The 27,441-nt window shown below is 38.9% G+C and overlaps 1 protein-coding gene across 7 annotated transcripts in view; it reads left to right on the forward strand.

Annotated features, from left to right (window-relative positions):
• The first annotated feature begins 6,105 nt into the window (after window positions 1–6,105).
• The window catches only part of Il1rl2 (interleukin 1 receptor like 2), a 48,086-nt gene continuing 26,750 nt past the window's right edge, over window positions 6,106–27,441 (forward strand). For 2 of the 7 annotated variants that reach the window (XM_074050440.1, XM_020157383.2), the window contains exons 1-5: window positions 6,560–6,707; window positions 7,368–7,436; window positions 8,176–8,407; window positions 10,573–10,768; window positions 24,138–24,303. In XM_074050440.1, the coding sequence (XP_073906541.1) occupies window positions 7,373–7,436; window positions 8,176–8,407; window positions 10,573–10,768; window positions 24,138–24,303 (658 nt within the window). In that variant the 5' untranslated portion in view covers window positions 6,560–6,707; window positions 7,368–7,372. The other 5 variants (XM_074050443.1, XM_074050442.1, XM_074050444.1 and 2 more) reach the window with 5 other exon arrangements.

Consider the following 27,441-nt stretch of genomic DNA (forward strand, 5'->3'; position numbering starts at 1 on the left):
ATTGGTCAGGAGAACGTTAGGCATAGAGAAACCAGTTGCCTGGACATTATTCTAAGCAGAATTAAAAGGCAGTAAAAGGTGAGAGAGAAGACCATTAAGAAATTGATGTAGTAATTCACCTGTGAGTGGATTGTGGTAGAAATCTTTAAAAAATAACTGATGGGAAAAAATGCCTCTTTTTGTGTTGTAGAAGCAATATTGGTTTGAGAGACTGCAGAAAATTCTTAAACCTGTAAGCAGGAAAAAGTCACCCATAACCTCACAACCTAAAGATAATGATAAGAATTTTGTTGTCTTTTTATGGATATGTTAAGATTTGAATATAGAATGTTCCCTACAAGCTCATGTGCTGAATGCTTGGTCCTGAGTCAGTGGCACTATTTTGGGAGGTTCTTGAAACTTTAAGAGTTGGGACCGAGCTGGAGGAAGTTGGGGGAGTTTTCAAGGATAGACCTCATTCCCAATCCCTTCCTCTCTCTCTCTCTCTCTCTCTCTCTCTCTCTCTCTCTCTTTCTCTCTCTCTCTCTCTGCTTTCTGGCTGAAGTGGGGTGAAGAACCTCCCAGCTATACACTGTACTGTCATGATGCTTTGCTTAAGTGCATGGCACCAGCAGACCTGGGACTGAAACCTTTCTTCCATTCTATTGTTGTGCAGGGGGCAATTTCTATTTCTTGGCTATGACAAATACTTCTGCTATGACCATTCTAGCAACTATCTCTTTTACTGACTACCTATATGCATTGATATTTGGGGTAACATTCATAGTAGATTTGCTGAGTTAGCTTTAGCAGACACTACCAAATGGTTGTGCCAACTGTACATCCATCAGCACTGTATGAGAGCTCCAATTGCCCCAAAGTCTCACCAGTACTTGGCATTATTAGTTTTTCTAATTTTAGCAATTTTGGTGGGTTTTAGCAGAGATGGTAACAATAAAAAATGTACATAAGATTATATTTTCTTGCTTTAAATTTTCAAGTAGCTTTTAATTTTACCTAGAACTAAACCCAACCTTCATTTTTTTTTTGCCTACTGGCACCTGTGTGATCTACCCTGTCTACCTCTGTGAATTCATTTACCTGACTCTCCCCTTATTCATTGTATGGCAGGCACACTGGCTTCACTTCTGTTATTATGAAATTTCCAAACTCTTCCTCCTTCAGAGATTCTACACCAGCTATTCCTTCTATAGGAGAGTCTTCCCCTGGATAGCCACTCTGTGGTTTCTTGTTACTGCTTTAGATCTCAGCTATGCTGCCACTTCTGTACTGAGGCCAACCTGACACTCTCTCTGTCACATCATTATATTTGATATACTATATGTCTCTCATCAATCTAAAATCATCCTTTAAAATTTTCTTATTTGCTAGACAATGGAGTGACTGTGTGCTCCAGGAGGGCCTGTTTTTTCTACAGCTGTGTTTCCAGCACTTAGCATATCATCTGGCACATAGTGGGACCTGTTTAATGTTTTAAGAGAAAGTGAATTAGTTGATGAATGGAGCTGGAGGAGACGTTAGGCCTAGGCCTGCAGCTCTTCACTGAAATTGTTATTCCAACAATCAAAAGGCTGCCTTGGGATTACTGAGATCTCTCTCAATCTATCCCAAGACTCACCAGGAAGAAATGCAAGAATGCAAAGACCTTAAAGGTGCAAAACCTTGGTGGATCCCCACACTCTTGCCCCAGCCCCATACTGGCTTTTATAACATTTGATCAGTGCATGTGAAAATATTTCTGCTCCCTTCTCACTAGGAAACTTTATCTGCAGCTTCTGTCTAATGAAGTCAGTTATTTAGTTGGAACAAATAAAAGGATTTCCATGAAATATTTAATAAAAATTACTCTTCTGAATACATATCATATCCTGATCTCAGGGACAGACTGAGGGAAAATTCAGCCAATCAGAATTCCTCAAGGCCTTACCACAGAGATACCTTGTTTATACCTACCCTGGGAAGGAGTGAATGAAACTTTAGAGGAAGTCGATTTACTTTATAAAAGTCTACACAAATTGAAAGTGTCAATTACTCCTGGCTAGTGACTAATATTTCGTTCCAAACTTATCTTCAAGTGGGAAAGACTGAGACTAGGAGCAGGTAGGTGGTGGAGGATGGTGGTAGACCTCCTGCTTTTCAAGCATCAATCATCTGTTTATTACATGCAGACAGGCGACTGTGGAGGTTTACAGCCATCACCTCTGAAAAGTGGGTCTAAGGGCTGCTGCTGGATTTGAACACGGTGTCAAGAGAGAACAGCGAGGAAGATCTGTGCCTCCCTGGGAAGGAAACCACATGAGATTTCAGAGGTAGAATTTAAGGAGTTCTCTATAAATCAAGAGAAAGGCAAAAACCGAGTGGGCAAAAGAGAAATGTCGGAGAAGGAATTTCACACTGAGACACCCAAATGGCCAAAGAAAACAGGGAAAACAAGCAATTAGAATTATGTAGCTCTTAAATACTGCTGATACACATTTTTTAAAAAGATGTGAAAGTGAAAACAGAAAGGAAACATGAAGTGATTGAACCCAGGACTGTTAAGCATAAAGCTGAATTGCTCCCGTTGCATAAAGCAAACCTAACCTTGCCCACTAGAATGTCAGTAAATAAATCTGTTTTGAATTCCTTCTCTTTTCTCATTAGCAAACAATGCTACCCAATTTCTGCCATTTCTTTGAGAACTTCCAGTTTCCTATTTTTTAAAGTTTTTATAGTCCCTGAATCTATTCTGCTTTCATTTTTTTAAAATTATTGTTGTGCCTGGTGGGGGTACATTTAAGTATTTGCAAAAGTTCTTACAATGTATCAAATATGTCATACTTGAATTTACCCCCTCTGCTGCTCTCTTTCATCCTCTCTTCCCCAATTCTTGGAAGTTTCAACAAGTATCATTTTTGCATATTCTTACATGTGTATACATTATTTGTACCACCTCTTCTCCCCCTTCTCCCCCTCTCCTCTTGTTCTCCGATTTTGTAGAAGAAAAAAACCATTAAAGATAATAAGAAAAACATGGCATTTTTGCTAGTTTGAGATAAAGATAGCTGTACAGAGAGATTCCTAGTGTTGCTTCCATGCATATGTGTATTACAACCCACATTGGTTCATCTCTACCAGACCTCTTCACTACTTTCTGGTCACTTTCCCACAGTGGCCTCTGCCAGTTTAAGATTACTATATTTGCTCCTATACAGTGAGCACATCAACCACATTCAAGTTTTTGGTTTCCTTCCCTTTCCCTTATTCCTCCTGTGCTCATTCTTCCCTTAGTGTGTGACTGCATTTGTTTTAGGTCTATAATCCGCATATGAAGGAGAATATGTGATTTTTGGTCTTCTGAGCCTGGCTAACTTCACATAAGTTGATGTTCTCCAGTTCCATCCATTAACTTGTGAATGACAAATTTTCATTCTTCTTTGTGGCTGAGTAAAATTCCATTGTGTATAAATACCACATTTTCTTAATCCATTAGTTGGTAATGGGGCATCTTGGCTGTTTCCATAACTTGGCTATTGTGAATAGTGCTGCAATAAACATGGGTGTACAGGTGCCTTTGGAATAACCTGAGTCACATTCCTTTGGGTATATCCCTAGGAGTGGTATTGCTGAATCATATGGCAGATCTATGTTTAGTTTTTAAAGGAACTTCCATATTGTTTTCCATAGTGGTTGTACTAGCTTACATTCCCACTTGCAGTGTATGAGGGCTCCTTTTCCCCAGATCCTTGCCAACATTTGTTGTTGTTGTTGTTCTTGATGGTAGCTATACTAACAGGGGTGAAATGGAATATTAGTGTGGTTTTGATTTACACTTCCTTTATGGGCAAGGCTGGTGAGCAAGTTTTCATTTTTTTTTTTTTTTTTTTTTGCCATTTGGACTTGTTCCTTTGAAAAAGTTCTGTTTAGTTCAGTTGCTTACCTCTTTATTGAGTTATTGATTTGGGGGGGAGTTTAGTTTTTTGAGTTCACTGTATATTTTGGTTATCAGTTCCTTGTCTGATACATAGCTAACAAAGATTTTCTTCCACTCTGCAGGTGGCCTCTTCAATTTCGAGACCATTTCTTTTGTTGTGCAGAAACTTCTTAATTTCATGTGGTTCCATTTGTCAATCCTTTCTCTTAGTTGCTGAGCTACTTGTGTTCTACTGAGGAAGTCCTTGCCTGTGCCTGTTGCTTCCAGTATATTCTCTGCTCTTTCTTGTGCTGACTTCAAGGTTTCAAATAGCCTCAAAAAACAAAACAAAAACCAAATACCTAGGAATAAACTTAGCAAAGGATGTAAATGACCAATACAAGGAGAACTACAACCCATTAAAGAAAGAGATTGAAGACTACAGAAGGTAGAAAGATCTCTCATGCTCATGGAGTGACAGAATCAACACAGTAAAAATGGCTATACTACATGTTTAATGCAATTCCCATCAAAATCCCAATGATGTTCATCACAGAGATTGAAATATCTACCCTAAAGTTCATTTGGAAACACAAAAGACCATGAATAGACAAGGCAAAACTGAGCAAAAAGAGCAATGTTGGAGGTATCACAATACCTGACTTCAAACTATATTACAGAGCCATAGCAATAAAAACAGCATGGTACTGGCACAAAAATAGACATGAAGACCGGTGGAACAGAATAGAGGACCTGGATATGAATTCACACAGCTACACTCAGTTAATTTTTGACAAAGGTGCCAAAAACATATGGTGGAGAAAGACAGCCTCTTCAACAAATGTTGCTGGGAAATCTGGGTATCTGAACTAGTGACCATGTCACCCTGAATTAGTATCAACTCAAAGTAGATTAAGGACCTTAATATCAGACATGTTCTGCCTTCTAAGCCTGATGATTCATTCTCCGTGTTTCAGAAAGCATGTGTGAGATGCAGACCTGGAAATGGAAGCTCAGATCCAAAGAGTCACTGGCAGAGTGCAATGTCAGTGACCTCCAGTGAGAACTGGGCAGTACAAGGAGACTGGGATGGGCTGTCTTGCTTCATATGCTTTGGGGTGACTATTCCCATTGGAGCCGGTGTGAAACGAATGTATTCAGAACGTGAAAATGGGTTTCCATTTCTGTTTCTTCTTAGTTAGCATAAATAAAAAGATTCAGAAAAAATTTTCAATGCTGCTCATAGCAATAGCTCTGTATATGAATCATATTTTTTTGTGGCAGCACTTGTTTTGTTTGGGGTAGGGACATAAACCCTGAAGAGGGTAAATGTGCCAATGCTAGAGAAAAATAGTAAAGGTCTCCACTTGTAGCTTAACAAAAAGCTCCGCAGAGCATGGGGGCCCTAGGGGTCCCCAAGACTCTCTTTGACTTCCCTGTGAGGTCAAAACTACTTTTCTAGCCACAGTAAGAAAAGATTTGGCTTCTTTATTCTCTTCTTGCTAGTGTAATGGGGCCTTTTCCAGAGACAGCATGATCTGTTCTATCATAAGAAATTGAATGCAGAAACAGAAACAAAACTCCCCTTAATCCTCTATTAGACAGACATTCAAGAGGTTTGCCAATATGTAGGACAATGTCACTTTTCAAAATAAGTCTGTTTCAGAAAGTACAGTCATTTTTTATAAAACACATGACATTTAAGTTAACATGTAGTGGGGTTGTCATTATTTAAAGTAGAAAGTAAATTTAATTTCTAATACACTAATATTGATAGGCATCACTCACATAAATGAAAGCACTTGTGCCAGGCAAGTGGTCTACCACTTGAGCCATGGTTTCAATCCTTATTGTTTTTAGGTTATTTTTCAGATAGATCTTGCTTTTTGCTGTAATTCTCTTACCTATGTCACCCTCCTACCTGGGATTGCGGTGGTACAACAACACACCTGGCTTGTTTGTTGAGATGGAGGTCTGGCTAACTTTTTGCCTAAACTTGGCTAGAACCAGGATCTTCTCAATCTCCACCTGTAGAGGAACTGGGATTACAGACATGTGCCATTACACTGAGCTGGAATCCTTAGTACTTTCTAATAATGTAGAAATTTGCATACTATAGCCCATGACAGGATGCAATAGGCCAGATAATGTAATTGCTGTGTTCTCTCTGCTTCTATGGCTGGTTTTGCTTCTCCCTTTCTAATCTCACAAAGACCACCAGGCATAGCCTGGCTGAAGATCTGTTGAGAGATTACATTTCATGTCTTTTACCTCTCAGTGCCCTGTGGGATATCTCTGGGCACAGGTGCCTGTTGACACCCTTCTTCTTTTGGATAGGATCCACGTTCAGGCTCAGCAGTATGGAGAATCACCTGGAGATGTCGGCCTTACGGAAACGAAGGAGCATGACTCAGACAATGTAATGACATTCTTTAGAAGCCATTTGGGATGGCTTCCACTTTTGGAAGCAGGGCGTGTCATGACTGCTCAAATGGAATTTGGAAAGCAATCAATTATTTATAGGGACAATCTGGAAGAGATTTAAGTAGAGATTCCTGGTGATGAAGAATGTGGTGCTGCCAGGAATCAGGCAAAAATTTTCATCCACTTTGTAGTGTGATGCCAGGTGTGTTCCTCTCTGCGCTCCACCAGGGAAGGTAGGTCTGCCCGCCCACGGCGGAGAGGAAACACCCAGGCGTGGAAATGCCATGACAGGGATCGGTCCCCGTCGGGTTTTCCACTGACCTCCATGAGACCCGGCTCGCCCTAACTCCGCAGCAGGTAGAGCCGCAGACCAGGAGCGCAGCCTAGCCAGGTGCGGGTGGGGCGTGATCGTGGGAAGGTGTGATGTGGCGGGAGAGGTGGCAAAAATGCTCGCGACCGGGAGGCTAGGGATCAAGACATCTGGGGATCCGACTCTGTCCTGGGGTGTCTACCCTCAGGTGCGGTGGCCCTGGGTCTTCTCCCTCCTTTGCTGCCGGCCCTGCCCAGGTAGGCCAGAGCTGGCTTCTCCCGGGTGCGCCGCAGTTTGGGGTTTCCCTTTAGACCCCGGGGCCCAGGCGGACCCACAGGATCCCGGCGCGGACTTGGGGTGGGGACTCCGGGCCGCCGGCTCTTGAGGACTGAAATGGTGTGTGTAGGGGGAGGGGTGGTAGGAGAGTGGGTTCCTGACTTTCCTGCCAGCTCTGCCTCCCTGCCGGGTGGCAAAGAGAAATGTCACCAGGTCCCCACCCCCACCTCCCAACTCCTTCTCGCTGGAGTCTAAAGGCTCTGCTCTGAGTAAGAAGGGGACAGGGCAAAGGCCAGTCCTCCTCCCCCTCACTGTTCCCCAAAGATGAAGGGCTCCCGCTTGCAGAGGGAAAGGCCAGTGGGCTGGGTTGGAACTTCAGCGACTCCGGTGTCGCGGAAGCCGGAGCCCTGCGCGGGCGGGGAAGGCGCGCTCTTTCCCTTCCCACATCTTCTTTCTTCCTTGTAGCCTAAATGGGGGTGCCGTCCTTGCTGCTCTGCAGGATGTCCATCGCGCTTCCACTTTTCGTCGGAGCAGGTACGTGTAGGTTCGTACGTCCTCCGGTGTCCCTGTCCCCTGTGCGGGGGCCGGCGCGGACCTCCGCGGGGATGGCGGGAGCCGGCGCCTGGCTAACCACTTCCCTAAGGTCCGACAGAACGCGGCGGGATGGGCAAAGGAGTTTCAGTCCCAAGTGGTCGGATGCACAGCCCTCTCGATGCCGCCTTGGAGCTGTGGGGTGACTTTGGGAGGAGGGGAAATTAGGCAACGATGAAAGTCAAGACTCGAGTTAAAGTACTCAAATGGCTGCAGTACTGTCTACTTTATATGCAAAAGTTATTTTATGATCAAGGATAAAAACAATGAAACGATCAACAAACTTGTAAGCAAAAAACCCGAGTAACTTGATTGAAGTGGGCTTTAAAAGTGAGTCGAGTTTTTAACAATCCGTTCTGGAGTGAGATGCATTTTACTCAAGGGTGGCAGAACAGAAAGAAAAGAAGACACGGAGGAGGGTAAAGAATTGGGGTGAAAGAATAGGAAGAGGGAAATCACTTCCAAGCGCAGGAGCCAGCCATCTGCAGGGGAAACTGAGGAAGTTCTTCCCTATGGATGCGTTGCTTCAAAGAAGCGGGCTATTTTCGGGAAACGCCCACACTAAGGACTTTTTCAAATAAAATTTCAAATTGCCTTAGCAGATTGAAGAGATGTAAGTTAAAATGAATAATAAACACCATTCTTTCACGGTCATTCTTGGGTTTTTCCTTTCTTTCTCTAGGTGCGTGCCACCACACTGATATGCATTATGAGACAATTGCAGTGGACCAACCTTTTGCTTTCAATTGCTCATACCCTCCAATAACTAATGGGGCAGCAAGTGTGAGGTGGTATGCTGCCAGCAAAATCCCAGTATCCAAAGACATACAGCACAGGATTCATCAAGAACAGACCTGGATTTTATTTCTGCCCTTGAACTTGGGGGACTCAGGAATCTATTATTGTGTTGTAAAGTAAGTCTCTCACTTAAAATAGAACTCATTCATATGTATAGCTCTCTCTCTCTTTTTTATATATCTTTTAAGAAAAATCTTAATAAACATCGAAAATGGAATGAGACAAATAATATTGTATATTTTTTTATTATGATCAGATGATTTCCAATGAACATATTTTAAATATAACAGATTTATAAACCAGTTTTGGGACACAAAATACATCTTTTCCCATTGAAAGTGTGCTTCGGGCCAAGTCAGCTTATGGTGTTTACAGTACTATTATCAGTGCCATCTGTGTTGAACGCTAATTTTTTTTCTTTGACGTATGGCACATCCAGATAGGAATAAGCCTTCTTGGAACTGTTTTCACAGGAATCTGCTTGAGGCAGGGATTTGAAAGTTAGTAAATATGGAGGATGTTCCACACCTCATGTGAGTCCAGTGTGAGGAAATGATGACAATGAGTGACACAGGCCTGGTGGGCCTCTTGAGTTGTTTCCAATTTCAGGACAATTAGAAATAAAGCTGGTGGGAGACAATTAAGCTTGGAGAGGACTGTATTCAATCGAGAAGCATGAGCCCCACCAAAGGTAGCTATTGGTTTGAATCTGTGTGCATGCGCTCATGTGGGCATGTGTGTGTGTGTACCAAATTTGGCCTGAAAGCTATAGTTTCCCTAACTTTGCTTCCCTAACCTTAACAAATTATTTCGTCTCATTCAACCTTGGTTTCCTGATCTGAAATAATACTGGTCTGACAGAGTTGAAGTGGGAATTAACTGATCCCCTGTATGAAACAGGTACTCCATTTTCCTCTCGTTTTGGTTCAGTAGTATTTGATGACACTTTTCTGTGCTGGCCCATGACCTGCTCTGGGTCATGCTAGGTTTCTCATTTCCATGCATTAGACAGACTAAGTGTAGGGATTTACTCACCAAGTGGTACACAAGTAGAAGCGGTGTGACCCTGTTTGCCCTGCTCCTTTCCTCACTGTTGGCCACTAGTAAGTCTACTATAGAGGGTTTTGGATCTCCGCTCTCCTAGACTATGATTACCATTAGCTGGAGTTGGAGATCATAACTTTATCTGGATGTCACACCCAGATTTAAATGATCTAAATCTGGGAGCTGTGAAATACTGAAAAATCATCTTTCGTAGAAATTAGACAAAGATTCTGCCTGCCATGGAAGAAAATGAATAGAATTCTAGGTTGTTAATATCCAGGGATGATACACATATAGTAAACTGTACATTTTTACTTCGAAATAATGTTAAATATACATAAAATTTGCAAAATGATATAAAGAACTCCATTTTCCCACATTTCTTTATAGTTTTTTCTTTCTATGTATGTATGCTACCCATAATACTTTTTAATAAACCGTTTCAGTTGTATGCATTGTACTCCCTCTACTACTTAATATTTCAATGTATATTTCCTATCAACAAGAGTATTCTCTTACATAATCAGAGTGTAGTTATCAAGTTCAGGAAGTCTAACAATCATACAACAGCTTAATCTTAGTTAATATTCTGATATTATTAATGAGCCTGTCAGTGGCCTATATAACTTTTTCCTTTCTTTAGCAGGGTTCAATTCAGGATCATGTATTGCATTTGTATTCCATAAATCTTAAGTGTCTTTTAATCTAGAGCAGTTCTTTGGTCTTTTGCTTTGTTTGCTTGTTTTGTTTCTTGGCAGTACTGGGGTTTAAACTCGGTCCCCTCTCACTTGCTTAGGCAGGTACTTTATCACCTGAGCTCTTCCACTAGCTTGGCCTTCATTTTTCATGGCATCGACATTCTTTATGAGCACAGACAATTTTATATTATAGCCTTCCCTTGTATTTGTCAGGGATTTCTTCATGATTAGGTACAGGTGAGCCTCTGTGGTTAGGATGTTTAGGTAAGTGCTCTGTATCTTCTTCAGCATGACAGCACCCCTTTCCCTCATTGTTCATTTGGATCACCTGATTAATGTGTTGTCAGTTTCACTGTTGTATAAGTAGCACTTGTCCTTTTATAATGAATGATTCATAGGATCCGTAATGTTTCATAATGTCCTTGCATAGCTTGGGATAATGCCTTGAAAATGATTTGAAAAGATGTGATGATAAACTGAATTGTTTGATTTTGTGATGGCTTAAGACTATGGGGTTTCCATCTGCTATTATCTTACAGGTCTAGCGACAGTTGTTACAGAATACCTATGAACCTAACCGTTTTTGTAAAACATTGGTGTGACACTTCTAGAAGGACTCCAGAAAATTTACCAGATGAGTACCAACAAATATTACATATGGGAAAATCTGGGAGCCTGACATGTCATCTGCTGTTCCCAGATAGTTTGGTTTTGCACTCAATAAAGTGGTATAAGGTAAGAAATATACTCCAATTGAATTTTTTTCTTTTAAAATACATTTCTTATAGTTGAATCTTTTCAGGCAGATGTGGTAAAGAGATTTGTTTGCATAAGCTAGATTGGTTAGTTTTAGCTACTGGTAATATTACACTGCAAATTATTTGTTATTTTAAGTCTTCTCGTTATTATGACTTTGTCATATTTTATCATTTGTATCCTCCATATCCACTAATTATCTTTATTTTTATGCTATCCTTGACTATCTTTTTCCCCCTAACGTTAGTTTGAATGGCTCCTATATGCAAGTGATTCAATAATTAAAAGTATGCAAAGTCAGAGCCAGGAAATAGTTTTTGCACCCTTGTTGCATATTTGCTCTGACCTCATCAGAGGTTTGCACTTACTCGGCAGGTGCTCTATGCTGGCCTGGACTGTGATCCTATTTTAGGCTTCCCACTGTTGCTAGGATGACAGGTGCAGGCTACCATGCCTACATCCCAACATTTATCTGTTGGGATGGGGTCTTGCAAACTTTTTTTTTGGCCAGGGCAGGCCTCAAATTGTGATCTTCCTGATCTCAGCCTCCTGCATAGTTTGGGATAACAGGCATGTACTGATGTGTCCAGCTAGTTGAGATGCAGTATCATAAACTTTAGCCCAGGCTGCCCTGAAAATGCAATCCTCCTGTTCTCAGCTTCCCAAATAGCTAGGATTTCAGGCATGAGCCACTAGTACCTGGCTCACACCCATCTCTTAATGCACCTTTGCCAGTCTAGGAGTTTTCAAGACTACAGAACTAGTAGCTCTAGACTTGCTACATGGTACATGCATACAAATAAAGCATTGCACTCTATTGATTGGCAAATCAATAGAGTTGACAAATTGCTCTACAAATTTTGATAGGTTTATACTGTCACCAGTAGTATTTGAGATTTCCAACAATCTTGTGTATGACTTACTATTATAAGGCTTTAATTTTTTCAAATCAATTTTGTGGGTCTAAAATGTTACATTGTTGTTTTAGGTTGTTTTCCCTGAATTATTAATGAGACTTGACCAGTTTTTCATGTTTACTGGCAATTTCTGAATTCTCTCTGCTCATATCCTTTGCCATATTTCTCTTTTCACTTGTCTTGTCATTTTCTTCCTGATTTATAAGAGATTTTGTGTATTTTTATGTCTTGGGTACCAATTGGCACACATTAAAAATCTTTCCATTGAAGTTTAACATATACATAGAAAATACATGCATTCTATGCAGACAAGCTTTGATGGATTATCAGAAAGTGAATACATCTTTTAATCAACAAGGTTAAAATGTAAACATTACTTAGCTGGTGCTGGTGGTGCACGCCTGTAATCCTAGCTACTCAGGAGCAAGAGATCAGGAAGATTGTATGTTCGAAGCCAGCCTGGGAAAATAGTTCTCAAGATTCTATCTTGAAAAAATTCATCACAAAAAAGGCTGATGGAGTGGCTCAAGGTGTAGACCCTGAGTTCAAGCCCAAGTACCACAAAAAAAAAAAAAAGATGTAAACATTGCTAGTACCTCCAAAGGCCCAGCTCTGTTATTCTGCAAAAACTATTCCTCTCTTATTACCAGAGATAACCACTCATCTGATTTATGCTTTTGTACTACTTTTGTCTACTGTTAGACTTCCAGTGTTTGAACATTGAGTCATATTGTATATGGGATTTGTGCATAGCTTCTTTGGGCCAAAAGTAAATGGTGAGAATCATCCTCCTCTAGCTCATCTATTTTCATTACTGTTTAATATTTTATTATTATTATTTTTATCATAGTTTTGAGTTGTTTCCAATTTTTAGATATTAGAAATAAAGTTGATATGAATATGCTTATAATGTTTTGGCACCCTTATGCATGCAATTTTGTGGAACATTTCATATAAGAATGAAGTAATTAGGTCATAGATCATGTGATCAAAATCAGTAAAAAATGTCAGAGCATTTTTCCAATTGGTGTGTCAGTTTACAGTTCTATCAGCAGTGTATGAGTTCTTTTTGCATCTATATCTGACAGCACATGGCATCGTTAATTTCCTGCATCCTTTCCTCTTTTCTTTCTTTCTTTCTTTTTTTGTGGTACTGGGGCTTGAACTCAGGGCCTTTACCTTGAGCCACTCTACCAGCCCTATTTTTGTGAAGGGTTTTTCGAGATAGGGTCTCTGATCTATTTGCCTGGGCTGGCTTCAAACTGTGATCCTCCTGATCTCTGCCTCCTGAGTAGGTAAGATTATAGGTGGGACCCACCAGCTCCTGGCCCTTTCTTTTCTTTTATCTTTTCTTTCCCTTTCCTTTCTCCTCCTCTCTCCCTCTTCTCTCCCTCCCTTCCTCCCTTCCTTCCTTCCTTCCTCTCTCTCTTCCTCTCCTCCCTTTTCCCACTTTCTCTTGAGATGGTGGTGGTACTAGGGATCTAACCAGTGGCCTTACACTCTACCACTAAGCTACTCTTGTCCAGGGTTCTTAAATTTTTGCTAAGGTGCCATATACTTAGGCAAGGTAGGCCAGGTGATCTCTATTTCAACTACTCAATTCTGTTTGATAGGACAAAACCAGTTGCAGATAATAAGGAAACACATGTGAATAGTGGTGTTCTAATAACATTTTGTTTGCAAAAAATGGCAGGGAGCTGGATTTGGCCCATGGGTCATTGGCTCCTGTTTGTAGTAGTTCTTTATATATTTGAGTATCAGTAACTGTTATTTATGTGTATTAGTTATACGTGTCCTCTAGTCAGTGGTTTTCTTGTCTTTTTATTCTTGTAATGGTGACTCAGAATTTCTAATTTTAATGTAGTTTAATTTATTAGTTTTCATCATGAGCGGAGCTTTCTGTGACTTAAGAATCTTTCCCTACCCCAAGGTAACAAGATGTTTTCCTATATTATCCCCTAGAAGTTTCATTGATTTTCATTGCTTTTATTTTCATGTAGATTCCCAGGTCACCTACCTATTCTACAATGCTTTGCATGCTTTCCTTAAACCAAATTGCATTTTGTTTGTGGTTGTAGTGTTCTGTCGTGTGATATTGTATTTGTTTATTCTTGTTAATTATTATGGCATCAGATAAGTCCTGTAAGTGTTGTACAAGTCCTCTAGCCCTTCTTTCTCCTAGATTTTGCCTTAGTGATTCTAATTCCATTGTGTTTACACATACCTAGTTTGCTTGGATTTTTTTTTTATTATGAATTGCTGTTAAATTCCCTTAAATACCCTTTGACTTCCACATGATTTCCCTTTTTATTTTATTAATGTGTTAAATAACAAGACTGGTTTTTGAATGCTATACCTATTTTTGCATTCTTGGAAGCAATCAACATGACATGTAACTCTTTCTAAGCATCATCAGGTTTGGCTTGCTAATATTTTGTTTAGTATATTTGCACCCATAGTGGGAGCAATACTGGCCTGCATCTTTTGTTTCTTGTTATATCTTTGTCAAATTTTGATATGAAGTACATTCTACTCTTAGGAGTAAAATGAAAGCTTATTTTTCTTTATTCTATATATGTTTAAGATTGGTTTTATTTCTTCTTTTTATATGTGTTTAGAGTTTAGTAGTGGAGCCCCCTGGGACTAGTACAGTCTTTGAGGGAAAGTTTTTCATTACATATACCATGTCTTCAGTAGTTAAACAACTATTTAGATGATCTACTTCTACTCACAGCAGATGTAACATGTGCTTTTACAGAATTTTGTATTCATCCATTAATTTTTAATTATTAAGATAATATTATTAAAACATATTCTTATTGCCTTTTTAATGTTCGTAGATTTGTTGTGATATTTCCTTTTTCACTTCTAGTATCAAACAGTTCTATTTTCTCTTTTTTTGTTTATTAATCTTTTTTCTTTGCTTTTATATATAATTGGTAAGTCACTTCAAAATTTTTATTGGCATATTACACAAGGGGTTTCATTATGATCGTTCCATACATGCATATAGTGTACTTTGACCACCACCAGCCCCTCTATCACACTTGTTTATTCTGCCTTTACATTTTTGAAGCAGTTTACAATGGATTTCAATATTCTACTTTTATACATGCTTATAGAGTGCTCTGGTCATACTCATTCCCTCTTCACCCTCTCATTTTACCCTCCCTTCTGCCATAGGTACAGCCCCTGTTTTACACTCGTCATTTTTTAAGGCTAGATTCTGCATATGAGAGAAAACGTGTGAAATTTGTCTTTCTTTGTCAGTCTGGTTTATTTTGTTGAACACAATAGTCTCTACTTCCATTCATTTAACTGCAAGCAACATAATTTCATTCTTCTTTTTGACTGAATAACATTCCATTGTGTGTATGTACCACATTTTATTTACTCACTCATTGGTTGATGGGTACCTAAGTTGATTCCATACTTTGATGACTGTGAGTAGTGCTGCCATATATCATAGTGTTATATATTATATTTAGTAATTGTTGTGAAGGTATCTCTGTTGTATGGTGATTAATTCTTTCATACATATATCCAAAAGTGGTATAGCAAGATCATATGGTAATTCTATTTTTAGTTTTTTCAGGGATCTTCATGCTGATTTTAATTGTGACTGCACTAATTTACATTTTACCCATAGCATATAAGGATTCTTTTTTCCTTAAATCTTCATCAACGTTTGTCGTTGCTTGTTTTCTTGATGATAACCATTCTAATTGGAGAGAGGTAGGATCTCAATATTTTGATTGACATTTCCTTTAGGGCTAAGGATGGTGAAATTTTCTATATATTTATTGGCCATTTCTACTTGTTTTGAGGGCTTTCTGTTCAATTAATTTGCCCATTTATTAATTTAATTGTGTGTCCTTTTGTTGTTTAATTTTGGGGGCCCTTTAAATATTCTGGATATTAATCCTTTATCCACTGAAGAGCTGGCAAAGATTGTCTCCCTTTTTGTAGTTGTCTCTTGATTCTGGTAATTGTTTCCATGCTGGGCAGAAGCTTTTTAACTTGATGCAACCCCATTTGTCAATTATTGCTCTGATTTCCTGACTATTGGAGTCCTATTCAGAAAGCCATTGCCTACACCTTTATCTTCAACTGTTTTTTCTACATTTTTCTCTAGTATTCAAAGATTTAGGTCTTATATTAAGTTCTTTAATACGCTTTGATTTTTGGGGGGTGGGGTGGGAATGGTACTGGGGTTTGAACTTATGGTTCTATGCTTGCTAGGCAGGTGCTTTACCACTTGAGCATGTCTCCAGCCCTTTTTGTTCTGATTATTTTGGAGACAGAGTCTCACTTTTCACTCAGAACTGCCTGGACCTCAATCCTCCTATTTTTGGTCCTCCTACTTTACACTTACTACTGTCCCTAGGATGGCAAGTACATGCCACCAGGCCCAGCTTTTTTTCTGTTGGGATGAAGTCTCACAAATTCTTTTTGCCAGGTTGGCTTGGAACTATAATCCTCCCAGTCTCAGTCTCCCAATTAGCGAGGATTGCTGGTGCGACATTTTGATTACAATTTTTGTATAGGGTGAAAGATAGAGATCTAGTTTCAGTCTTCTACAAGAAGATGTTCAGTTTTCCTAAACACCATTTGTTGAAGAGGCTGTCTTTTCTGCAATGTGTGTTTTTGGTGCCTTTATCAAACATCAGATGACTATAGCGATGTGGATTTATTTTTGGACCTTCTGTTCTATTTCTTTGGTGTGTGTGTCTATTTTTGTGCCAGTACCATGTTGTTTTGGTTACTATCGGTCTGTAGCATAGTTTGAAGTCAGGTATTGTGATACTTCTAGCACAGCTCTTTTTGCTCAGGATTGCTTTGGCTAGTTGGGGTCTTTTGTGCTTTCATATGAATTTTAGGATTGATTTTTCTTTTTTCTGTAAGAATGACGTTTGAATTTTGTTGGGGATTGCATTGAATCTGTAGATGACTTTCAGCAGAATAGTTGTTTTCACAATATTAATTCTGCAAATCTATGAACATGGGAGGTCTTTCCATCTTCTAGTGTCTTTTTCAATTTCTTTCTTCAGTGTTTTATTGTTTTTGTGTAGAGGTCTTTTACCTCCTTTGTTAAGTTTATTCCTAGGTATTTAATTTTTGGAGGCTATTGTGAGTGGGATTGTTTCCCTGATTTCTTTCTTAGCCTGTTTGTTATTGGAATGCAGGGAAGCTACTTATTTTTTGCATATTAATTTTGTATCCTACTATTTTACTAAAAATGTTTATCAACTCTAAGAGTTTTTTGATGGGATCTTTAGAGTCTTTCAAACCTAGGATCATATCATCTACAAACTGGGATAATTTGACTTCTCCTTTCCTATTTGTATTCCTTTTCTTTCTTTCTTTTGCCTTATTGTTCTGGCTAAAAATTAATCACTATATTGAAGATGAGTGTAGAGAGTGGATATCCTTGTCCTGTTTCTGACTTTAGAGGAAATGGTTTCAGTTTTCACCATTTAGTATAATGTTGGTTATAGGTTTGTCATATATAGCCTTAGTATGTTGAGGTACACTTCTTTGGTTCCTAGTTTCTTCAAAGTTTTTATCATGAAGGAATGTTGAATTTTGTCAAAAGCTTTTTCTGCATCTCTTGAGATGATCATGTGAATTTCTTCCTTTATTCTGCATTACGTTTATTGATTTGCATATGATGAACCATCTTTGTATCCCTGGAATTAGATCATGGTGCATGATCTTTTTATGTGTTATTGAATTTGGTTTGCAAATATTTTATTGAGAGTTTTTGTGTCTGTTTTTCAAAGATATTGGTCTATAATTTAATTTTTTTGTTGTGTCCTCATCTGAAGCATAATACTGGCTTCATAGAATGAGTTTTGTAGCATATAATTCCTCCTCTATTTTATGGAATAGTTTGAGGAGCATTGGTGTTAGTTCTTTGAGTCTAGTAGAATTCTGCAGTAAATCTGTTCAGTTTTAGGCTTTTCTTTGTTGGGAGAATAGTATTATTTCAATCTCATTGCTTATTATAGTTGTGTTTAGGTGGTTTATATTCTCTTGGCTCGGTTTTGGTAGGACTTATATATAGATCTAGAAATTTGTCCATTTCTTCTAGATTTTCCAGTTTATAAGAATACAGTATAGAAGTGTTTCCTAATGTACCTCTGAATTACAGTATAGAAGTGTTCCCTAATGTACCTCTGAATTTCATTGGTATTTGTCACGCTAATATGGTCTCCTCCCTCTTTCTTTTGGCTAATTTGGCTAAAGGTTTGTTAATTTTGTTTATCTCTTCAAAGAGTCAACTTTTTGTTTCATTGATTCTTTGTATTGTTCTTTTTATCTCCATTTCATTAATTTCTGCTCTGATGTATATTGCTTCTTTCAGTTTACTGCTTTTGAGTTTGTGTTTTCAAGAGCTTGAGGTATTTAATTAGGTTATTTATTTGGGATCTTTCAGTTTTTTTAATGTAGGCACTTTTACCACTGCCTTCGCTATGTCCCACTTGTTCTAATAAGTTGTGTTTTCATTTTTACTTGATTCTAGGATTTCTTTTTATTTCCCCTTTATTTCTTCAATGACCCAGTGAATTTTTTAGTGTACTTACGTTTGAATATTTTCTGTAGTTTCTCTATATTGATGTCTAGTTTTATTCTACTGTAGGCTGATAAAATACAGGAAGTTATTTCAGTTGTCTTGTATTTGTTAAGACTTGCTTTGTGTCCTAAAATACTATCTATTTTGGAGACCAAACCACAGATTAGTGAGAAGAATATATTTTCTGTGGCTGTTAGATGAAATATTCTGTAGATACCTGTTAAGTACATTTGATCTATAGTGTCATTTATTTCTGAAGTTTTCTTGTTGATTTTTTGTCTGGATAACCTATCTATTGCTGACAGTGGAGTACTAAATAAACCTCAGTTTTTATGTTGGGGTCTATCTGTGCTTCTGGCTGTCTGTCTCATATGGTCAACACATACTGGGATGCAGTTTCCTGAGGCAGTGCTTTCAGACCTTACTCAGCAGTTAACCTCCCAATGGTGGGAAGGAGGTTGTGGAAATCACGTGACTCAGAAGGCCTGAGTTTGGAGCATTCAGTCATGTCTGGCCGTAAACACACGGCAGTATGTAGTTCCAATAAGTAGGATTCAGGGGTTCCAGTCTCAGGGCTCTCAGATTCACTTGGCAGCTAACAGATAGAGGAGGAAGGTCCTAGAGGCCCAACGCTAAGCTAACCACAAGCTTAGTCCTCTGTTTCCACCTTCAGGTAATGGGAATCACTCTTCACTCGGGAGACCAGGGCCTCTGACCATCTCACACTTCACTGCTAAGCTCTCTGCTGCTTGTTCTCTGTGGGTCCACATCAGATCTTCTCCTTCTCCACACCACTTCTTGTGGCTATCTCCCACCAAGGCACTATGGCAGGGTGTCCCAAGACTCCCTCAACTGTGATTGTTCCTTCTTTTCAAACCCCCAGAGTAACTCAGTCTCAAACAATGGACTTTCTCTGAAGCTGGCACTTTGCTTTGGCCTTCTGAGATAAGGGAGATAATAGATTGCCTTTGTTTCCTGAAACTAGGCTTCCACGCCAGAGCATCACTGTCTCACCAAATCCCCTTACTGGGTTTAGGGCTTGCAGCAGCTGTGGACTCATCCTGCAGCTAGAATTGCCCCTGTGTGACTCAGTCCATCTGACATACCTTGTGGTTGTGTGATCTTCGGCTTCCTCTCTCCCTGGGGAGATGGGGATGGAGCTTGAGACTGCTTTATGCTTTTTTCTTTTTCCTCTTCTTATCCATGCTTTTTAGCTGTACTGCCACCTCTTTTGTGATTCCCGATGTTGTTCTTCTCTTTCTGTCTTCAGAATGAATACAGTCTCTCCTTTGTTACCTGACTCTTCTCATTCACAGAGTCAAAAGGGTGTGTGCTTCTAATCTGCCATCTTGCCCTACCTCTTTGTTCATTTCTCATGTCAGGAGTTTATCAATATTATTAATGTTTTTAAAGTGCTAGCTCTAGGCATTGTTAATTCTGTATTTCATTCATTTATTCTTTGTTTCAGTAATTTCATTCATTTATTCTTTGTTTCAGTAATATATACACTCATCTAGTTTTCCCCCTTCTATCTGATTTTTGGTTTTATCTATTTGTTACTAACTTTAAGAGAAAAATTTGTCTTCATTAGTTATAAGCTTTTCTTACTTCCTAATATATATATTTAAAGTTGTAACTTCCATTTAAACTGCATTTTAGTTGCACTCTGAAGGTTTTGATATATCATGTTCTCATCTCCCAGTTTAAAATATTCTAATTTTCAATGAGATCTCTTCTGTGTCTCAAGATGATTTTGAAGGGTTGCTTAATTTGCAAATTTAATGCATTTTAAAATAACTTTTCTATTTTCATTGCAGCAGAAAACACACTATGTAAGTTTAATATTTTGAGATTTGGTGAGACTGGCTTTATGGCCTAGCATATGATTAACTTTTGTGAATTCTACATGTGTATTCAGAAGAATGTAAATACTGAAATTTGAGTTTGTTAATCATGCCATTCAAGTCTATGTATTTCCTTCTCCCCCTTTTCTTTTTCAGTTTAGCCTAGAGAAATATGTTAAAATAACTCAATGTAATTGTGGACTTTTCCGTTTCTTCTTTTGATTCTATTAGTACTTGCATTCAGTTTTTGAGATCATATTATTCCATATGGAAATATTTACACTTATTGTATCTTCTGCTGAGTAAACTTTTCAGTATAATAAAGTATGCCTATACCTTTTTATCCTCTTTTGCCTTGAAGTTTACCTCCCTTTGGTACTAAAATAGCTATTACATTTAAATCTGCCTTTTACTGGCCATTTTCTGTTTGTCATTCCTGTTCTATGCTCTCTCTCTCTCTCTTTTGGCCATCATGGAATTTAAACTCAGGCCCTACACTTGTGCCATTCTACCAGCTCTTTTTTGTTATAGTTTTTTTTTCAAGATAGGGTCTCATAAACTATTTTGCCTGGGCTGACTTTGAATCACAATCTTCCTGATCTCTGCCTACTGAGCAGCTAGGATTACAGGCATGAGCCACCTGCTCCTGGCTTCTCTCTCTTTCTCTTACCTTCTTTTGAATCAATTTAGTATTTTCCATAATTTTATTTTTTTAACTAACTTGATAGCATACATTTTAAATAATTGTTCACCAGTTATTTTATCAGCATTCATCCTTGATTTATTAGAGTGATTTATTTAGTAGTGATTTGCTATCACTTTGTAAACTAAAGAAAGACCATATAATTCTTTAACTGTTCAGCACTTTGGGGCTTACATGCTATTGTGTTACTGATTTTAGTTCTTTAATATTTTAGATACCATAACACATTATCATTATTATTATTATATCCAATCAATATTCTTTTAGAATTTTTTCACATATTTAACTTTTGTCTTAAAGATACATTCCACTCAGCATCTCTTGGGATTTTGGTCTAGAATCACTTATTTTTATACTTGACTAATTTCTCTCAAAAATTTCCTTAGTGTGAATTTTCTCTCTATGCGTTATTTCCTTTATCTGAAAATGTTTTTCATCCCAATTTTTGTGAGCTGTTTTTGGTGGATTGGCATTTATTTTCTGTCATCACATTGAACATATTATCCTAGTGTCACAGGGTTTCTAGACTTTTTGTGAGCAGTAGACAGGGTTGCTTTCCTTACTTTTGCCCTTTTGCTCATTTTGCAGGCACTAGGTCTCTGAATGTTGAAAACGTTCGCCTTATCTTTGGATTTTCATAGTCTTACCATGATGAGTTGAGATACATGTTTCTTATATCTTCTGCATGCAGTTTTTGAAATTATGGCTTATTTTCTCTTCCATTGTTTTCTCAGTTGCCAGTTATTTCACTATTGCTTTACCTTATTTTTTTTTATGTCTCCTTTGGGACTCCAGTTGAATACATGTTTAATTTTTGTAAAGTAGAACATGTTTTCAACATCTCACATACATTTTCTTAGTTTACACTTATTTCCTGTACAAGTGCCTGAAAGTGTATTTCCCTCTAACTTGCTTTCCAATTTACTACTTTTATCCTCAGGTATGTTGAACCTTCTATTACATTTATCAGTTCATTCCTTAATTTTAGCTATTGCTGTTTTCAATTCTAGAATTTTTATTTGTTCTTTTTTCAAGAAGACATGACTTGAATTTCTTAGTGTTACTTTTAGGTTCAATCAAATTAAACACAGCTACTTTGGCTTCTTGGTATGATGACTTTATTATTTTCCTTTTCCATGTGTCTACTATTTATTTCTCTTAGGTTTAGAACAAACTAGGAACATTGAACTCCTGTCTCCTCTCTATATCCCAAATTTACCACTAAGTCCCATGGATTGGAACCACTTTAAAGTATTGGTTTTTGTTCTCTTTGTGCTATATCTACCGTTCTGTCTTCATTTAGGTTCCACTTAATTTATGGCAATAGCTTTCTAAGTTGCTGCCTGGTCTTTAGGATTGCTTCATTTTAACCCTGTGCTACACAGCAACCAGAAGTTTGATTCTCAAAAAAAAAAAAAAAAAAAAAAAACCAAATTTGATCACTTTACTCTCTTGCTCCTCAAGTCTCTAATGGTTATTCCTTTTTCAAGATTTTATATGATAAGACTCCTGCCTGCCTTGCCAATTTTATCTCCATTTGTCTTTTATACCCAGGGCATCTTTGCCTGAATGCTCTGAGCTATTGTGTCTCTGAAACATTGTATGTGCTGTGTCAGGTGTGTTCTTATTGGTGGCTGGAGTATAAACATCTTCATTTATTGGCTGCTATTATTATTCATGTTTTAATTTTGCATCTTGGTAATGAGACACTACCCCCAAATTTTGACCAAAAAATGAAGTCTTGGAGAGAGTTTACACTCTGAAATAATATCCCCATGGATCAGAACAGTGCCAGTGCCAGTCATTTTAAAGGGACAGAATGACCCTCAGCTAGCAGGGCCAAACATTAATGTGATTAAATATTTGCATATCTTGATAGAATGAATCAGTAAAAGGGAGACTGCTCAAAAATAGAAGCACAGCAGAGATTGTGTAGCTAGGGGACATCCAGTGACAACTACCCAGGAAAGAGGTTTCTGAAGTCTAAGGACTCAAAATTTGTGTATCTCTGCACTCTAAAGGAGACATCATATCATCAGAGCATGATGCCTTCATCCAGCCAACCTTAAGAGTAACTCCCTTTCTATTTGCAACCTATTGTGTAAGGATAATTTGCTTTCCAATTTAAGTTGTCTATAGGGAAACAATGTAAGATTTCTAAGAAGTCATATTGCACATTGTAGATGAATGCATACCCATTCTGGCATTGTTACTGAGTTTCATCATGCGAGGTGGATTTATTCACACTGTTTTGGGGGAAGAATGATGTATGATTCTGAGTTGGGAAGAAAGTATACTTGGAAGTTAAATTTTCATTTAGTAGGGGTTTATTATGTTTATTTTATCTATTAGACTGTGAGCCTCTTGTGGACAGGAACTACATCTTATTTCTGTTTGGCCAGGACCTCTCATGGTGCTGGTAAAGAGCATCAGCTCAATGTTTGAATGCATAATGGACTCAGTTAGCCCAGCAGTCCCTCTGTGGAGTGGAGCTTCCTGAACGAAGGAGAGCAGGTCTGAGAAAGAGTTAGTGGGCTGATGGGGTGAGGCTGACTAGCCTGAGAATGTGAGCATCTGACAGGACAGATTAATGTGAAGCCTGTCCTCTGGGTGGTTGCTGGGAAAGCATTCCTGAGATTGACTGGTCCTCAGTTGGTTGAGACTGGGTGACAGGGGAAGTTATGTGACATCTGCTCTCTGTAGCCTGGTCCATGTTCTTTTCCATTATTTGGGCCTTCAAGTAGGATATTGGTGAAGAATTATTTTGTATTCTGTAAGATAAACCCCAAATAAGTGACAAAAGTGTTATTGGGTCTATAACACAATTAACACTGTCATTCACCTGGCTTGCAATCTTTGCAAAGTGGCTTGGCACCATTAAATGGAAAGCCACTGGGAGAGATAAGCCTTAGGTGGAGAATTTCCTTATGACCCATCTCCAGCCCCCATGGAGTCCTTTCACCCTACACAATCTTCTCTCTTCTCAACTCCTATTAGACTTAGTGTTTGTCTCATTTTAGTCTGTGAAACATTCTTTGTCAAATGTTCTGGAGAGAGTTGCAGATAGATAGATACAAATGTACAGATCTCACACACACACACACACACACATACAGAGTAGGCAAGGGATTGCTGTTCTCTATATATCTAATCTATCTGTCTATCATTTTCTGGTTACACTGTAAATAATGGAACGTCTAGGGATCACATAGATTTATCATCTCCCCACAGTTCTTAAGCTCATGCTAATGGGGAGCACAATTAGTATTCCCAAACACTTATTTAATTAATTTATTTTTTAATTTAGGGCTGTAAAGAAATTGAACCAAGTGGGGACCAATTTAATCTTCAGGGACAGAAGCTTTATGTGAACAATGTCTCTCCAGAGGACAAGGGGAACTATGCTTGCAGTGTCACACTGAATCACACAGGGAAACAGTACAAAGTTTTAAATAGCATCTCCGTGAGCATCAGTAAGTACATTCACATCTGTTGCTTGGTTTTCCTCTTGTCTTTGTCTGAGTTGACTGGCTTTGGGCAAAGATGATCTGAATCTTGATTTTTCTGAAGATTAGCAGGCTCTGAAACTTGTCACCTGAGATCAAAGGGTAGAAAGACTGAGGCAAAAAAGCCTGAGCAGTTTAGTTTTTCCCATCTGTAAAAACAGAATACTTAAAACTCTAGGTTTATTTGAGAGAACTAAATGAGATCTTGTTTATAGGGCAGCAGCCAGGGTGCTTAACAAAGTGTAGGTGTTCAGTACATGATAGCTATTAGTATTTATCACTTCCCTAGGCTTTCACTGCTGTGAATATTTTGGTGAACCATTCCAGTATTGGCCTCCCCTGACTCAGATTCTGCAAAGTTAAGGGTCCCTGGACATGGTTCTAGGATAACAGACTAACTGTTCATGGGTGTCAGTTCCCAACTTTGAACAGCCAGTTCTGTTGAACATATGCTCTGGAGATTTGAAAGCAGAATTTTAGAGGTAGAAGAAACCCTAAAAATAACCTAGTCAAGCCATTAGTTTTATAGAGGCCCAAGAGGGGAGCAACTTATCAGCATTCACAGAGCTGATTAGTGTAAGAATGAGGGCCAGAACTGTGGCCTTAAATGTCCAGGTGAGCACTTTTCCTTCTAAGCACACTGGATGAGGAATTCCTCTATGTTGCCTTTTGCTTATTCTTCTGGGGAGAGTAGTTTTCTATATTTACTTATCAGAGAGAAAGAACAAAAGTGTGGATATTTCTTTGACTTGGACCTTCATGTTCATGACTAATTTCTATTAATGAAAGATGCTTAGCTAGTTCTTGATAGCATTGTTCCCTTGAGTGATCTGTTCAGCATGAGTGGCTCCCTGCTGTCCACCTGGGGTAGCTGAGGCCAATCCAGGGTAAGCCATTTACTATATCAGTCCAGGAACTCGGTGCATCCTAGCCCCATTGTTTCCCACTTAGGGTCCTTCCTCTCTCCCCCAGTGTTCCTTGTTGAAATTACTTAGGTGATTTAAGTGTTTTTGGTGGCCTTCAATTTTAATTTTCTTCACTAAAGGCCCATTAATCAGGAAAATAAATCGCATTAGATTTTAGGATTGCCATGCTTTTGAGTTTTCCTGCTGATGGTAATTTCTCTGAAAGTAGACAGCTTCCTATCTCACTCACATTTGAATCCCAGCACCCTCTCCTATGTGCAGATCCATTCACTAACTGAGAAATTGACTACTGCAGTGCTTTAACATGGATAGTTGAGGTAATTTTTTGAAAGGTGAAATTTCTAAGAGAAAATACCTCTAGACGTGGCTGAGTCTAAGGGTCCATTTTCCATGTTACTTCAATAAACATTTATTTGTGATCTGTTCAATGCTAAGAATTGTGTTAGAATTTAATAATTAAACAATGAGGAACATTGTTTCTTCTATTGAGAAACTCCCAGCCTGGTGATAGTAAACCTAGAAATAGAAAGGTGCCATTTTAACTTACGCGCTAAGGTTAGAGTTATTGATTGTGTCTGGGAGAATAGAAAAGAATCAGAAGGAGCCATAGGGGTGGCAAGAATATTGTCTGGGTGAGCTTCCAAGAGGAAATGAGTTCTTGGTTGAGTTTTGAAGGTTGAATAAGTTTTATAGACATAAAGAAAAATGAGAAGGGGTCTCTAGGCACAGAGAATATATAAAGCAAAGTGTGAAAGTATCAAACATGATGGTTTATATTGCATCTGTAACGAATTTCACTAAAGCATAAGTGTGTATGAGGTGAAGAATGAGGGGAACCACAGAGTGATAAAGGGAGCTGCTTAATGCAGGCTTTACCATGTGATCACTACACAGCCCTACAATAAGTGTAAGTACAGAGTTACATGGCTGCATTGGTGAAGGGAGAGATCAATGTTGACACAGGACAGGCTGAAGAGGGTCTTCAAGCCTTGAGGCCATTTAAGAAGGCGGTTGTAATAAGAAGAGCTCTGATAGTCTGAACTTGGGTGGAGATAGTGGGGGATTTCTTCAGTCAGTCATTTAGTGGCTGTTAGTGAGTGCCTAGCAAGGCCAGATCCTGTATGAGGCAGAGAGAACATGACTGTTAAAAAATGAAAGAGACATGGAAGAGGCAGAGAGATGGCTCAAAGACCAGCACAGCGTTTGTTGTTCAGGCAGGAGCCCTGTGGAGAGAAACCCCAGAAAGACAGCTAGAGCCCACAGCCACACACAAGCTTGGGCTAGAAATAGGGGACTAGTGGAAAAGTACCAGGGAGGTCAAGAAGGGATACCTTTGCTGGGCAGTCAAGAAAGATAAGTTGTGGTTAGGTTACTATCTGCTCAATCCTTGGCACCCATCTGGAGATAAAGGTTAACAACTGTCCCTTTGTCAGTCTTTGGGGTCAGGTGGGGAGTTTCTAGTAAGCCACCTGCAAGGGGGTAGGGGATCTGGTCCTAACATAGCTGTCCTCACTGTTAATCCCATCATTCCTGCCTTTTGATGATAGATAGATAGATAGGTAGGAAAAATGAACAACAAAATTTCATTTAGCTACTTTTTGCTGAGGTGGAGTGTTGAGGTCTCTTAAGGAGAGGGGTAATCAACCGGGTCTTTTACTATAGCAGGCCCATTGTAGAAACAGGATTGAGTTGATCTGGGTAGTGTCCTGGACGAAAGCCTGGAGTCTTTAGCCCAGGAAGACCACTGTCCCCCACCCTCCATTGTTTGTTGTTGGAGGCTGGCAGCACATTTCGAGGTCTCTTAGGTATCATGAACAATCCCAAGCTAGTTGGCATAAAGTAGCATCTTTCCTGTAGAAGCAGCATGGTTTTGAGTGGCAACCTGTGTAAAGGAATGTAGGCTTTGGGAGATAAGGTGAGACTACACATGGCCAATGGTTATCAGTATGAGAAAGAAAACCAAGGGATCTTCGGGTACAGACATCGGCTACAGGCCTGGGTAGACAAAAGAACTGGGGGCAGAGGACAAAGGCATATGCAGTAAATGGTTCCAACCATAGGTGAGACTGGGTTGGTCTCCATCTCAGTTCTGGTTTTGGGAGCGGTTCTGGAGTTTTTATATGGAGGCTTCTCCGTTCTGAGCAGAGTTTGTTGTTGGGAGTAATTTCAGTCCCTTTTC

Source organism: Castor canadensis, chromosome 12, assembly GCF_047511655.1.
Source record: "Castor canadensis chromosome 12, mCasCan1.hap1v2, whole genome shotgun sequence".
NCBI classification, from domain to species: Eukaryota; Metazoa; Chordata; class Mammalia; order Rodentia; family Castoridae; genus Castor; species Castor canadensis.